This window comes from Chiloscyllium punctatum, chromosome 22 (assembly GCF_047496795.1).
Source record: "Chiloscyllium punctatum isolate Juve2018m chromosome 22, sChiPun1.3, whole genome shotgun sequence".
NCBI lineage: Eukaryota > Metazoa > Chordata > Chondrichthyes > Orectolobiformes > Hemiscylliidae > Chiloscyllium > Chiloscyllium punctatum.
In genome coordinates this window covers 32,181,094-32,194,840 of record NC_092760.1, presented here as the reverse complement: position 1 = coordinate 32,194,840, position 13,747 = coordinate 32,181,094, and the positions used below count along the sequence as shown (strand labels likewise).

Sequence of the window (13,747 nt, the reverse complement as noted above, 5' to 3'; positions counted from 1 at the left end):
CCTGCCTGCTCTGGTGAGTTTTGCTGGTGCCACCCAGTGCCACCCTGTTCCCTGGCCAACATGTCTCAGGCTTGCTGCAGTGCTCCAGTGAAGCTCAGCGCAAACTGGAAAAACAGCACCTAATTTTCCGCTTGGGGATCCTGCAGCCCTCTGGCCTCAATATTGAGTTCAATAACTTTAGGGCTTGAGCTCTCCTGTGCCCTTATCCCAAACTCCCCACCCCACACACATAGTCTGCTATTACACACAACCCCATTGTTAGCCACTAACAGTCTCCATTGACAGCTATTCACCCTCCCAGCCATATCATTATCCACTCCGTTGTCAGTCTAACTGTTCTCTTTCTTTGGATTCTAACCGCACCTATCATCTACTCTTTACACCCTCACCTCCACCCTATCTTCTGCGTCTAAACTATAATTTCCAAGCTACCATTCACTTAACCCAAAACGTTGGCTCTGATTTCTCCCCACAGATGCTGCCAGACCTGCTGAGCTGTTCCAGCAATTTCTGCGTTTGTGTCTGATTTACAGCATCCACAATTCTTTCAGTTTTTAATTAATGTAACAAGTTTTGATAGGCTTGTTGAACGAGTCAATACTCAGCACTGACACCAAAAGCCTCAAACAGAAACAAGGCTGACTGCATGTGACTGAGCTTCTGAAGAATAGGGGAGGCTTCAACTCTGACACTAAGTGTAGGAGAGAAAACAAAGTGCTTTCTGAAGGTGACAAGTTAGTGAAGATATTTGTAGGCACCAGATCATAGAATCCCTACAGTGTGGAAGCAGGCCATTCGGCCCATTGAGTCCACATCGTCTCTCACATATCCATTGCCTCTGCCCTATCCCAGTAACCCGGCATTTCCCAATGGCTAATCCATGCCTGCACAACTCTGGACACTATGGACAATCTAGCATGGTCAATCTACCCAAACTGCACTGTGGGAGGAAACTGGATCACCCAGAAGATACCCAAACAGACAGGTAGAATGTGCAAACTCCACACAGTTACCCAAGTGTGGAATTGAACACGGGTCACTGGCGCTGTGAGACAGCAGCAATAACCACTGAGCTTCCTCCAAGAATTGCACAGTGCAAGTCTCCTCTACCAGGTTCATACTTCCTATATATAGTTAGACTTGTGATCATGTTTCTAAATTTTTGGTAACAAGATTGAGCCCTTGAATGAACCTGCAGCAGGCTGAGGTTTTAATGAATATTCATGACAGATTAATAAATGAGGATGGTTGACTCGGTTAGGAGTATTTTCGCTGGAGTTCAGAAAAATAAGGGGAAGGAATCTCACAGAGACTTATAAAATTCTAACAGGACTAGTCAGGGTAGGCAATAGGGAGCATGTTCCTGATGGTGAATGCATCCAGAATTAGGGGTCATGGTCTGAGGATTCGGGCTAGACCATTTAGGGTGGAGATGAGGAGATACTTCTTCACCCAAAGAGCAGCGAGGCTGTAGAATTCATTACCACAGAAGTAGGTGATGCCAAATCATTGAATGTATTCAAGAGGCGGCTAGATATAGCACTTGGGGTGAACGAGATCAAAGGTTATGGGAAGAAAGCAGGGTTAGGCTGTTGAGTTGGAAAATCAGCCATGATGGTGGTGAATAGCAGACATGACTCGATGGACCAAATGGCCTCCTCCTGCTCCTATGTTTCTAAACCAAGGCTCATTGATTATGGCTGGGTAACAAGACCCAGCTGGCAGGTTCTGAGAACTTAATACTCAAAGTCTGACTCAAGGGCTCTCCCGTGGCGCAGCAGTACTGTCCCTCATTCTAGACTCAGAGGCCCAGGTTCACTTGCTCCAGAGGTGTTTAACAACATCCCTGAACAAGCTGTTTAGAAAAATAGGATAAGTGAAACAAAACCTATAAGTTTAACCCATCATCCGGAAATCCCAGTTTTGCCTGCCACCCTGCTAAGTCTGAAAATGTGTTGCTGGAAAAGCGCAGCAGGTCAGGCAGCATCCAAGGAACAGGAGAATCGACGTTTCGGGCATGAGCCCTTCTTCAGGAATGAGGAAAGTGTGTCCAGCAGGCTAAGATAAAAGGTAGGGAGGAGGGACTTGGGGGAGGGGCATTGGAAATGCGATAGATGGAGGGAGGTAAAGGTGAGGGTGATAGGCCGGAGTGGGGTGGAGGCGGAGAGGTCAGGAAGAAGATTGCAGGTTAGGAAGGTGGTGCTGAGTTCGAGGGATTTGACTGAGACAAGGTGGGGGGAGGGGAAATGAGGAAACTGGAGAAATCTGAGTTCATCCCTTGTGGTTGGAGGGTTCCTAGGTGGAAGACGAGGCGCTCTTCCTCCAACTGTCGTGTTGCTATGGTCTGGCGATGGAGGAGTCCAAGGACCTGCATGTCCTTGGTGGAGTGGGAGGGGGAGTTGAAGTGTTGAGCTACGGGGTGGTTGGGTTGGTTGGTCCAGGTGTCCCAGAGGTGTTCTCTGAAACGTTCCGCAATATAGAGACGGCCACATCGGGTGCAGCGGATGCAATAGATGATGTGTGTGGAGGTGCAGTGAATTTGTGGCGGATATGGAAGTATCCCTTGGGGCCTTGGAGGGAGGTAAGGGGGGAGGTGTGGGCGCAAGTTTTGCATTTCTTGCGGTTGCAGGGGCAAGTGCCAGGAGTGGAGGTTGGGTTGGTGGGGGGTGTGGACCTGACGAGGGAGTCACGGAGGGAATAGTCTGTTTGGAATGCTGATAGGGGAGGGAAGGGAAATATATCCCTGGTGGTGGGGTCCATTTGGATGTGGCAGAAATGACGGCGGATGATACGCTGTACATGGAGGTTGGTGGGGTGGTAGGTGAGGACCAGTGGGGTTCCGTCCTGGTGGCGGTTAGAGGGGCAGGGCTCAAGTGCGGAGGAGCGGGAAGTGGAAGAGATGCGCTGGAGGGCATCATCGACCACGTCTGAGGGGAAATTGCAGTCCTTGAAGAAGGAGGCCATCTGGGTTGTACGGTTTTGGAACTGGTCCTCCTGGGAGTAGATGCAGCGGAGACGAAGGAATTGGGAATATGGGATGACGTTTTTACAGGGGGCAGGGTGGGAGGAGGTGTAGTCTAGGTAGCTGACCTTATGGCATACAACTTACCCTGGTCGACAGTAGGGAATTAACCGATTCTGTGGCTTCTTCAAAAGGATACAGTCAACCAAGAAGGAAAAAAACCTGGGACTTCTGATTTCGTACACAATGTTGTCTAACCTTCCAGATATTTGAAAGAATGGAAACACCTGTGTTTATATGGCACTTTTGATAACCATAATACTAAAAGACTTCACAATTAACGAAACACTTTTAAAGTAGTCACTGTTGAAATATTTGCAGATAATTGTTCATCTTAATTCCAGAGTTTCAACACTTGAAGTGTCATTTTATTTAAATTAATTATTAATATAAAACAAAGAACTGTGGAGGCTGGAGATCTGAAACAAAAACAGAAATTGCTGGAGAAACTTAGGTCTGGCAGAGCATTCTGATGAAGAGTCATCAGACACAGAGTACTGCTTTCTTCCCACAGGTGCTGACAGACCTGCAGAATTCCTCCAGCAAATTCTATTTTTGTTAAGTTAATAATTGTTCAGCGATTAAAGGAATTAGAAGAACTGTTTTCTCACTTTGCTATTGTTTCCATGGTAGCCCATCTTGTTAAATGAGTACAACAGTAGTGTTTATTGGAATTTTATTTATTTAATTCTTGTATAGCCTCTTCAAAGGCACGGTATCAGGCCCTTTCCTCCAGTTACGAAGCGAAACTTTTTTCCCTCAGCTGTTTTCATCTACATGTCAAAGCCAACTAATAACCATTTCAGTCTTGCTCAGAGTCCTGCTCACCTCATCAAATGCTCAAGTACTTCAGGCAATGAAAGTGAAGTGAAAAATGCTGCTGTTTATATGTGGAAAACCACCTCATCAGGTGATAATGTTCAAACTCTGAGAAGTTGGCTTTCAACTTAACTCCATTTGAATGCCTTGGTGACAAAATACAACCAAAACTCTGCAGGAAATTGTAACGATTTGTACCAGAGCCGGAAGTTGCTGGAAAAGCTCAGCATGTCTGGTAGCATCTGTGAAGAGAAATAGGAGTTAATGTTTCAGGTCCAGTGACCCTTCCTCAGAAGTGTAATGATTGTACATTGGTGCCTGTTGCATTGTCTCCAGTTTACATTTCAAATAGTAACACTGCCTTGTTTAATCACGATTTGGAGATGCCGGTGTTGGACTGGGGTGTACAAAATTAAAAATCACACAACACCAGGTTAGAGTCCAACAGCTTTAATTGGAAGCACACTAGCTTTCGGAGCGTCGCTCCTTCATCAGGTGGTAGTGGAGGGCTCAATCCTAACACACAGAATTAATAGCAAAAATTTACAATGTGATGTAATTGAAATTATACATTGAAATATTGATTGTCTGTTAAGCCTTTCATCTGTTAGAATACCATGATAGTTTCACTTCTTTCATGTGTAAATCATAAAACCCATTTTTAAAAAGTTGCATTCTCAGGTTAGCTGTTAACAATGGTGATAGCTAGACAATATGTTGAAGGTGTTAGCCCCCTGTGTTCTCTGTCTATGCCATGATGTTTAGATTGATTCTAATCTAAAAAGTGAGACAACGGAGTTTTACATGAATTCATGCTGTTTTTGAGCTCAGAGTTCTACATGAATGCATGCAGTTTTTGAGCAAAGTACAATGTAATCCTGCAAATACAAATTCACCCCACAAAATATATGTGTGCACGTGGGTCTTTGTCTGTCTGTGTGTGTGTCTGTCTGGGTTGGGGGTTATGAGTGTGAGAAAGCGTATGTGTGTGTGTAGTGAGTACAGAGTGTCTTAAGTCTGTGAGGGGGTGCATGTGAGAGTGTGGGTGTATGTGTGTCTGTAGGGTGTGTGTGGGTGTCCGTGTGCGCGTCTGTGTATATGTGTGTATGTGTGTATAGGAGTGCCTGTGTGTGAGAGTGTGTGTGTATAGTGCAATGGTGGTCACCTGTAATGCCACTTTTCACTGCTGCCTGTCCCAAAGTTCGCCTTGGAGGATGGTCACATGAAGGTCCGAGGTCGAATGTCCTGGACCACTGAAGTGTTCCCCAACTGGGAGGGAACCCACCTGTCTGTTGATTGTTGTGCGGTGCCCATTCATTCGTTGTCATAGCCTTTGCTCGGTTTCCCCAATGTACCATGCCTCCAGACATCCTTGCCTGCAACATATCAGATAGACAATGTTGGCTGAGTCACATGAGTACCTGCCATGTACAAGGTGGAAGGTGTCCCCACGTGTAATAGTGGTATCTATGTCCACACTCTGACACGTCTTGCAGCGCCTACCGTGACAGGGTCGTATGGAGTTGTCCTGAGAGCCGGGCAGCTTGCTACAAACAACGGTCTGTTTAAGGTTTGGCAGTTGTTTAAAAGCAAGTATGGAGGTACAGGGAAGGTCTTGGTGAGGTGCTCATCCTCATTGATAATGTGTTGCAGGTCACAAAGAACATGGCGATGTTTTTCAGCTCCTGGGAAGTACTGAACAACGAAGGGTACTTTATCGGTTGCAGCATGTGTCTGTCTCCTGAGGAGGTCATTACGGTTCCTTGCTGTGGCAGGTCGGAACTGGCGCTCGATGAGTTGGGCATTGTACCTCATTCTTGTGAGGGCATCCCTGGATACTTCCAGGTATCCGTCACATTCTTCCTTATCTGAGCAGATCCAGTGTACGCGTAGGGTTTGTCGATAGGGAATGGCTGTTTTAATATATTTTGGTTGGAAGCTGGAGAAGTGTAGCATTGTGAGGTTGTCTGTGGGTTTGCAGTAGAGTGTGGTGCTGAGGTGTCTGTCCTGGATGGAGATGCATGTGTCCAAAAATGAGACAGATAGTAGAGAGTAGTCTATGGTGAGTTTGATGGTGGGATGAAACTTATTGATATCACTGTGTAGTTTTATCATTGACTCCTCGCCATGAATCCAGGGGAAGAAAATGTCGTCAATCTACCTGGTGTATAATGTTGGTTGGGGATCCTGCATAGAGAAGAAGTCTTGTTTGAACCTGTGCATAGAAATGTTGGCATATTGGGGTGCAAATTTGGTCTCCATGGTTTCCATCCAAAACATATTAAAACAGCCATCCCTTATGGACAAGCCCTACACGTACACCGGATCTGCTCAGATGAGGAGGAACGTGACAGACACCTGGAAGTACTCAGGGATGCCCTCAAGAACGAGGTACAATGCCCAACTCATCGACCGCCATTTCCGACGTTCCACAGCAAGCAACCGTAATTACCTCCTCAGAAGACAGACACGTCCTGCAACCGACAGGGTACCCTTCGTTGTTCAGTATTTCCCAGGAGCTGAAAAACATCGCCATGTTCTTCATGACCTGCAACACATTATCAATGAGGATGAGCACCTCACCAAGACCTTCCCCACACCTCCACTACTTGCTTTTTAAACAACTGCCTAACCTCAAACAGATCGTTGTTCGGTGCTAGCTGCCTGGCACTCAGGACAACTCCATACAACCCTGTCACGGTAGGCGTTGCAAGATGTGTCAGAGTGTGGACATAGATACCACCATTACGCGTGGGGACACCTCCCACCTTGTACATGGCAAATACTCATGTGACTCAGCCAACGTTGTCTATCTTATGCGTTGCAAGCAAGGATGCCCGGAGGCATGGTACATTGGGGAAACCGAGCAAAGGCTTACGACAACGGATGAATGGGCACCGCACAACAATCAACACACAGGAGGGTTCCCTCCCAGTTGGGGAACACTTCAGTGGTCCAGGACATTCAACCTCAGACCTTCGGGTGACCATCCTCCAAGGTGAACTTTGGGACAGGCAGCAGCGAAAAGTGGCCGAGCAGAGGCTGATAGCTAAGTTCGGTACCCATAGGGAGGGCTTCAACTGGGATCTTGAGTTCTTGTCACATTACAGGTGACCACCATTGTACTATACACACACACACACACACACACAGGCACTCCTATACACACATACACAAGGACACACATATACACAGACGCGCGCACACAGACACCCACACACACCCTTACAGACACACACACTCCCACACTCACGCATGCATCCCCTCACAGATATAAGACACTCTGCACTTACTACACACACACATACACATTCTCACACTCACAACCCCCAACGCGAAGACACACACACAGACAAAGACCCACCTGCACACATATATGTTTGTGGAGTGAATTTGTACTTGCAGGGTTACATTGTACTTTGCTCAAAAACTGCATGCATTCATGTGGAACTCTGAGCTCAAAAACTGCATGAACTCATGTAAAACTCCATTATCTCACTTTTTAGATTAGAATCAATCTAAACATCATGGTATAGACAGAGAACACAGGGGGCTAACACCTTCAACATATTGTCTAGCTATCACCATTGTTAACAGCTAACCTGAGAATGCAACTTTTTAAAAAAGGGTTTTGTGATTTACACATGAAAGAAGTGAAACTATCATGGCAATCTAACAGATGAAAGGCTTAACAGACAATCAATATTTCAATGTATAATTTCAGGTACATCACACTGTAAATTTTTGCGATTAATTCTGTGTGTTAGGATTGAGCCCTCCTCTACCATCTGATGAAGGAGCGACGCTCCGAAAGCTAGTGTGCTTCCAATTAAAGCTGTTGGACTCTAACCTGGTGTTGTGTGATTTTTAACTTTGTTTAATCACAGAATCCTTGTAGTGTAGGAGCAGGCCATTTGGCCTATCAAGTCTGCACTGACCCTCCATAGAGCATCCCACCCAGACACCAACCCTCCCCCCCAACCTTATTCCTGATAATCCGGCCTTTTCCCACAACTAATTCGCTGAACCTGCATATCTTTGGACTGTAGGGGGAAACCCACGCAGGCAGTTGGAAGAATGTGCAAACTCCATATAGATAGTCGACCAAGTGTGGAATTGAACCCAGGTCCCTGTCACTGTGAGGCAGCTGTGCTAACCACTGAGCCATCATGCCACCCCAGAGATCTCAACTGAAGGCCTCAAAGATCAGGCACAACCACCTGATGAAGGAGCAGCACTCCGAAAGCTAGTGCTTCCAATTAAAGCTGTTGGACTCTAACCTGGTGTTGTGTGATTTTTAACTTCAATAGAGGTGGTCTGGACATGTGCACATCCCTGTGTAATTTCAGCACATAGTCCTTTTTGGGGCAAGTGAAAATGGGGAACGTGAAAAGTGTTGCTGTCGAAATACACCTTTAATATTTTTTGAAGGCAAGTGACAACAGAGTATAACCATAAGTATAGATCAATTGAAAGGTTGACACTTATAAAAGTTGTGCTTTAAAGTAGGGAGGTTAGCATCATTTAATTAGGGCTTGAGAAGGTTAAAAAGATCCATAGCATGTGAGGGCATGGAGGAATTGAGCATGATCAGAATGTTAAAATAGTTCTGTAGACTGAAAGCCAACATAAGTGTGCAAGGTAATAGACACGTTTTAATGCGTGTTAGGATACAGGCAGCAAAGTTTTGGGTGTGCTAAAACTAAACAGGATAGAAGATGAGATATCAGTCAGGAAAGTATTAAGATAATTGAATCTGGAGGTAACAAAAAGAAGTTAACCTGAGGTAAGAGTGCAGACTGGACTGAGCTTGTCTTACAGATATGAGATTCTTACTCCGTGTGGATGACTGTGGGGACTGTAGGAAGGCTCAGCAAACTGACTACAGCACAGTGATACAGGGAGCCATTTAAGGAGGGGGAGAAAAGAGAAACGTAGCTTTAATCGGGGATGGTATAGTCAGGAGACTAGACACGGTTCTCTGGCAGAATTGAGAATCCCGAAAGCTGCGCCAACTGGATATCTCAGTTGGGATGCAGAGAAACTTGGGAGTGATGGGGGTAAGATCCAGTTTTTGTGGTCCACGAAGATACCAATGATATAGGTAGAAAGAGTAAAGAGGGAACAGGGAACATGAGCAGGTAGGCGCTAAATTTAAAAGCAGAACCAAGGTGGTAATGACATCCAGACCACTACCTGAGCCAGCAGCAAATTGACACCAGGTCAACAAGATTAAATGCACGGCTCAAAAACTGGTGTGGAAGAAATGGGTTCAAATTGAGACCAGATTAGAGAGGTGCTGGAAAAGCACAGCTGGTCAGGCAGCATCCCAGGAGCAGGAAAATTGATGTTTTGGGCAAAAGCCCCATCCTGATGAAGGACTTTTGCCCAAAGCATCAATTTCCCTGCTCCTTGGATGCTGCCTGACCTGCTGTGCTTTTCCAGCACCACTCTAATCTAGACTCTGATCTCCAGCATCTGCAGTCCTCACTTTCGTCAAATTGGGACCAGTACTGGGGAAGGAGGGGGCTGTTCTGATGCACTAAAAGCTTATTTACATTGTTTCATATAAGCCCTCAGATCTAGTCTCACCTCTGGCCACTGATTCCCTTGAAGTTCTGGTGCTTTTCATTGTGTAAACTGATCGCAATTCCATTCCTCCACTATTTCTTGGATTCCCCATTACTACTTCTCCACCCTCATTGTCCATCATCAATAAGGAGAAGGTGCTGGGGATGCTGAAAAGTGTCAAGGTGGATATATCACCCAGATCAGTTGGCCCAGAGTTCTGAGGTGATAGCTGAGCAGATTTGGGAGGTATTGGTGGTGATCTTTCAGGAATCACTAGAATCAGAGAGGGTCTCAAAGTTCTGGAAATTGGCTAATGTAACATCCCTGTTTGAGGGCGGGAGGGAGGGAGGCAGAAGACAGGAAACCATAGGGTGGCTAGCCTGACCTTTGTCATTGCTAAGATTTGAGAGTCCATTATGAAGAATGAGATTGCAGAGTACTAGGAAGTGCATGGTAAAATACTGCTGAGTCAGCACAGCTTGGTCAAGGGGAGGTCATGCCTGACAAATCTTTTACAATTCTTTGAGGTGATAACAAGCAAGTCAGACAAAGGACAGCCAGTCAACATGATTTCTTGGGATTTCCAAAACGCCTTTGGCAAGGTGCCATACAGGAGGCTGCTGAGTAAGATAACAGCCCATGATGTTAAGGGCAAGGTACTGACATGAAGGGAGGAGTGGATGACTGGCAGAAGGCAGAGAGCGGGGATAAAGGAGTCTTTTTCAAAATGGCAGCCAGTGATTAGTGGAGCTCCAGAGAGGTTAGTGTAGGGACAACAACTACTCGCATTCTTCATTCTAGACGAAGGAACTGAGGGCATTGTGTCATCTGCAAACTTAGCAACAAAGATAGACTGAGGGGCAGATAGTGTTGAGGAAATCTGGAGGGGGTGTGGGCAGGGTGAAGGTTGCGAAAAGACTTGGACAGGCGAGGAGAGTAGTCAATGAAGCTGCAATGGAATACAATTTAGGAAGTGGTGGTGGATGTAGACTACCCCTTGATCCACTGCACTCCATGTATTGCAGGTTCCCCACAGCATTGATAGGGGGAGAGTTCCAGGGCTTTGACCCAAATGATAGTGAAAGAACACAGATATATTTTCAGATCAGGATGGTGAGTGGCTTGGAGGGGAAATTGCAAGTGGTGGTGTTCTGATGCATATGCTGCCTTTCTCCTTCGAGGTGGTAGCACACTTACACTGAGACGATGCAGAGAGGATCCTTGCTGAATTATTGCAGTATGTATTGGAGACGATGCACACTACTGTCACTGTGCATCAGTGGCGAGTAGAGCGAATGCTCGAGGTAATAGATAGGGTGTTAATCAAGAGGACTGCTTTGTCCTGGATGATGTCAAGCTTCAAAGACTTTAAACTGATTGAGGAAGATATAGAGTTTTAACATGAGTTACATTCGCAACAAGTATAACTTATGACTTTGTTCAGGTTAGGGTGCTGTGAAAATGCAACAAAAACGTACAATTCCCAACAATGAAAAAAAGACTTATTTAGTCAATATTATTCGAATTAGATTGCCTGGCAGAATTCAAACAGATGAGAAAAAGTCCCTGAATCACAGGTAATAAGGTTGGAATTTCACTTCATCTAGCAGAGGTTGGCTCATTGAAATTATTCAGCGCTGAGTTTGACAGATTTTGATTGACAAGGGAGTCACGGCATATGGGGGATTGCTGGGAAAGTGGAATCATAGAATCCCTACAGTGTAGAAATAGGCCCTTCAGCCCAATAAGTCCACACCGACCCTCCAAAGAGTAACCCACCCAGACCTATTACTCTACATTTACCCCTGACTAATGCACCTAACCAACACATCCCTGGCCACTATGGGCAATTTAGCATGACTAATTCACCTAACCTGCACATCTTTGGATTGTGGGAGGAAACCGGAGCACCCAGAGGAAATCCACGCAGACATGGGAAGAATATGCAAACTCCACACAGACAGTCACCCGAGGCTGGAATCGAAACTGGGCCTTTGGCGCTGTGAGGCAGTAGTGCTAAACACTGAGCCCCGCGTGGTCATTTTCAGTTAAGTAGATTCAAAGTTTCAATGGCTCGGTCCTGCTCATTTTTCTTATGGCCTTATGACATTAAATGGGACAGAAAGTTTAAATATTACATGTGCTAGGATGAGGATACCCAGACTGGAAACTGATAAACTGGGTAAGGAAGCCTTGATACAAGGTTTGTGAGAAGATTTGTAGCTCGGGTGCTCATTGTTGTGGTTCTGTTCGCCAAGCTGGGAATTTGTGTTGCAGACGTTTCGTCCCCTGTCTAGGTGACATCCTCAGTGCTTGGGAGCCTTCTGTGAAGCGCTTCTGGGATCTTTCCTCCGGCATTTGTAGTGGTTTGTCTCTGCCACTTCCGGGTTGTCAGTTCCAGCTGTCTGCTGCAGTGGCCAGTATATTGGGTCCAGGTCGATGTGTTTGTTGATAGAATCTGTGGATGAGCACACAAACCAACAGCCACTCTCAGACAACAACTCACCAGGACAAAGGACCTGATACCCAGCATGAGCAAAACAAACGTAGTGTACAAACTCCCATGCAAGGACTGTACAAAACACTACATAGGACAAACAGGAAGACAGCTAACGATCCGTATCCATGAACACCAACTAGCCATGAAACGACACGACCAGCTATCCTTAGTAGCCACACACACAGATGACAAGCAACATGAGTTCGACTGGCACAACACTACTATTATAGGACAAGCCAAACAGAGAACAGTCAGGGAATTCCTAGAGGCATGGCACTCATCCACAGACTCTATCAACAAACACATCGACCTGGACCCAATATACCGGCCACTACAGCGGACAGCTGGAACTGACAACCGGAAGCGGCAGAGACAAACCACTATAAATGCCGGAGGAAAGATCCCAGAAGCGCTTCACAGGAGGCTCCCAAGCACTGAGGATGTCACCTAGACAGGGGACGAAACGTCTGCAACACAAATTCCCAGCTCGGCGAACAGAACCACAACAACTCACAGACGTTTTTGGTTCCAAATTTCTGTAGAAAGTGCCGAAACTATAAAGTATGACTCATCTAGTTGAAACGAGTCTGAACTGTTGCCATTCAACATACTGAACAATACAAGCTTACTTTATTTATTTTGTTGATGAATAAAAACATTGTAACACTATTTACTGTGAAGCAGCGATGCACTTTCCACTTCTCTGCCTTATCACTGCTAAGGAAATGGCAAAAAAAGTCTTGTAAATTTGCTCCAAATGTAATGATTATGCAGTTGCGACTGTGACAAGAAGTCAACACATGTCTGGCTGAGATAACATTAATAAACCACTTGTTTCACTCCCCCACTTCACAATGTGCTATTGTCTTCTAACAGCGCAGAATCCAAATGAGGTAAGCGTTCAGTGCGTTTCTGTGTCACCTCAACACCCTGAGGTGTTGACGCCTTGTCAAGCAGACAATGTGCACAAGATTGACTGAAGAAAGGTTACTATTATTACTGTTACTTCATTGAGATAGTGGCTTATTATTTTCCTGTAAAATCGGTTTCCTGTCAGCTGACCCCATCATTGTTTGGCATTGTCAAAGTGGCAAAGCAACAAGCAATCAACTTCCATCAGGAAATTCTAGTTCATCCTCGTTCTCCTTCCCTTTGTTTCTGTGCAGAATCTGCAAAGGCTCTTTAAACAGCAATGGAGTAAATCAAATTGAGGAAAGGTAGATAGAAATGGTAGCTAGCTATTTTCTCATCAAACTGCTCTGAGAAATGTTATTACACACCTCTGCAGCAGGTGGGATTTGAACGCAGGTCTCCTGGCTCAGAGATCAGGACACTGCCGCTGCACCACAAGAATCCCAGTTTATGCATTCTTATATTCACTAAAGTAAATAGTGCTGCTGCAAGTAACAGAATCAGGGGATTCCGATTGTATTCCTTCCAATTACAGGCATCGCAAATCCCAAGATTGTTGGAAGGACCTCAGGCTTTTCACACACCTACCAACCTGCCTCTGTAGATGCTGACATTATCTCAGGATGTTGTCTGCCCATCTCCCTCCAGCTTGTGGTTTTGTGGTCCAGGGTATTATTGCAGCGACAGTGATTCTCATTGTGCAGATTGCCACAGCCACTAAATACTGACAAACACAAAATTTGCAAATCCCAAGCATTAGCAGCAGCGAGAGACTCAATTTCTTCCCTCTGCCCAAACCGATTCCTGCTCCAATGAAAAATATGCTGAAGTGCACCAATCTGCTACACGTACTTGAGAACAGGATTATCCAAATGCTGTTCTGAGCAGCCTCGACATTTCCCAAACCAGAAATCATTCAAGCC

The 13,747-nt window shown here is 45.6% G+C and overlaps 1 protein-coding gene across 4 annotated transcripts in view; it reads right to left on the bottom strand.

Moving 5' to 3' along the window:
- LOC140493483 (N-acetyl-beta-glucosaminyl-glycoprotein 4-beta-N-acetylgalactosaminyltransferase 1-like) overlaps nucleotides 1-13,747 on the bottom strand; it is a 687,601-nt gene that overhangs the window by 510,317 nt on the left and 163,537 nt on the right. Inside the window, exon 2 of one of the 4 annotated variants that reach the window (XM_072591965.1) lies at nucleotides 5,007-5,217. The exons of the other annotated variants lie outside the window; for them this stretch is intronic. Coding sequence (XP_072448066.1) covers nucleotides 5,007-5,217 — 211 coding nt within the window. The remainder of the gene's footprint in view (nucleotides 1-5,006; nucleotides 5,218-13,747) is intronic. 4 annotated transcript variants of the gene reach the window in all.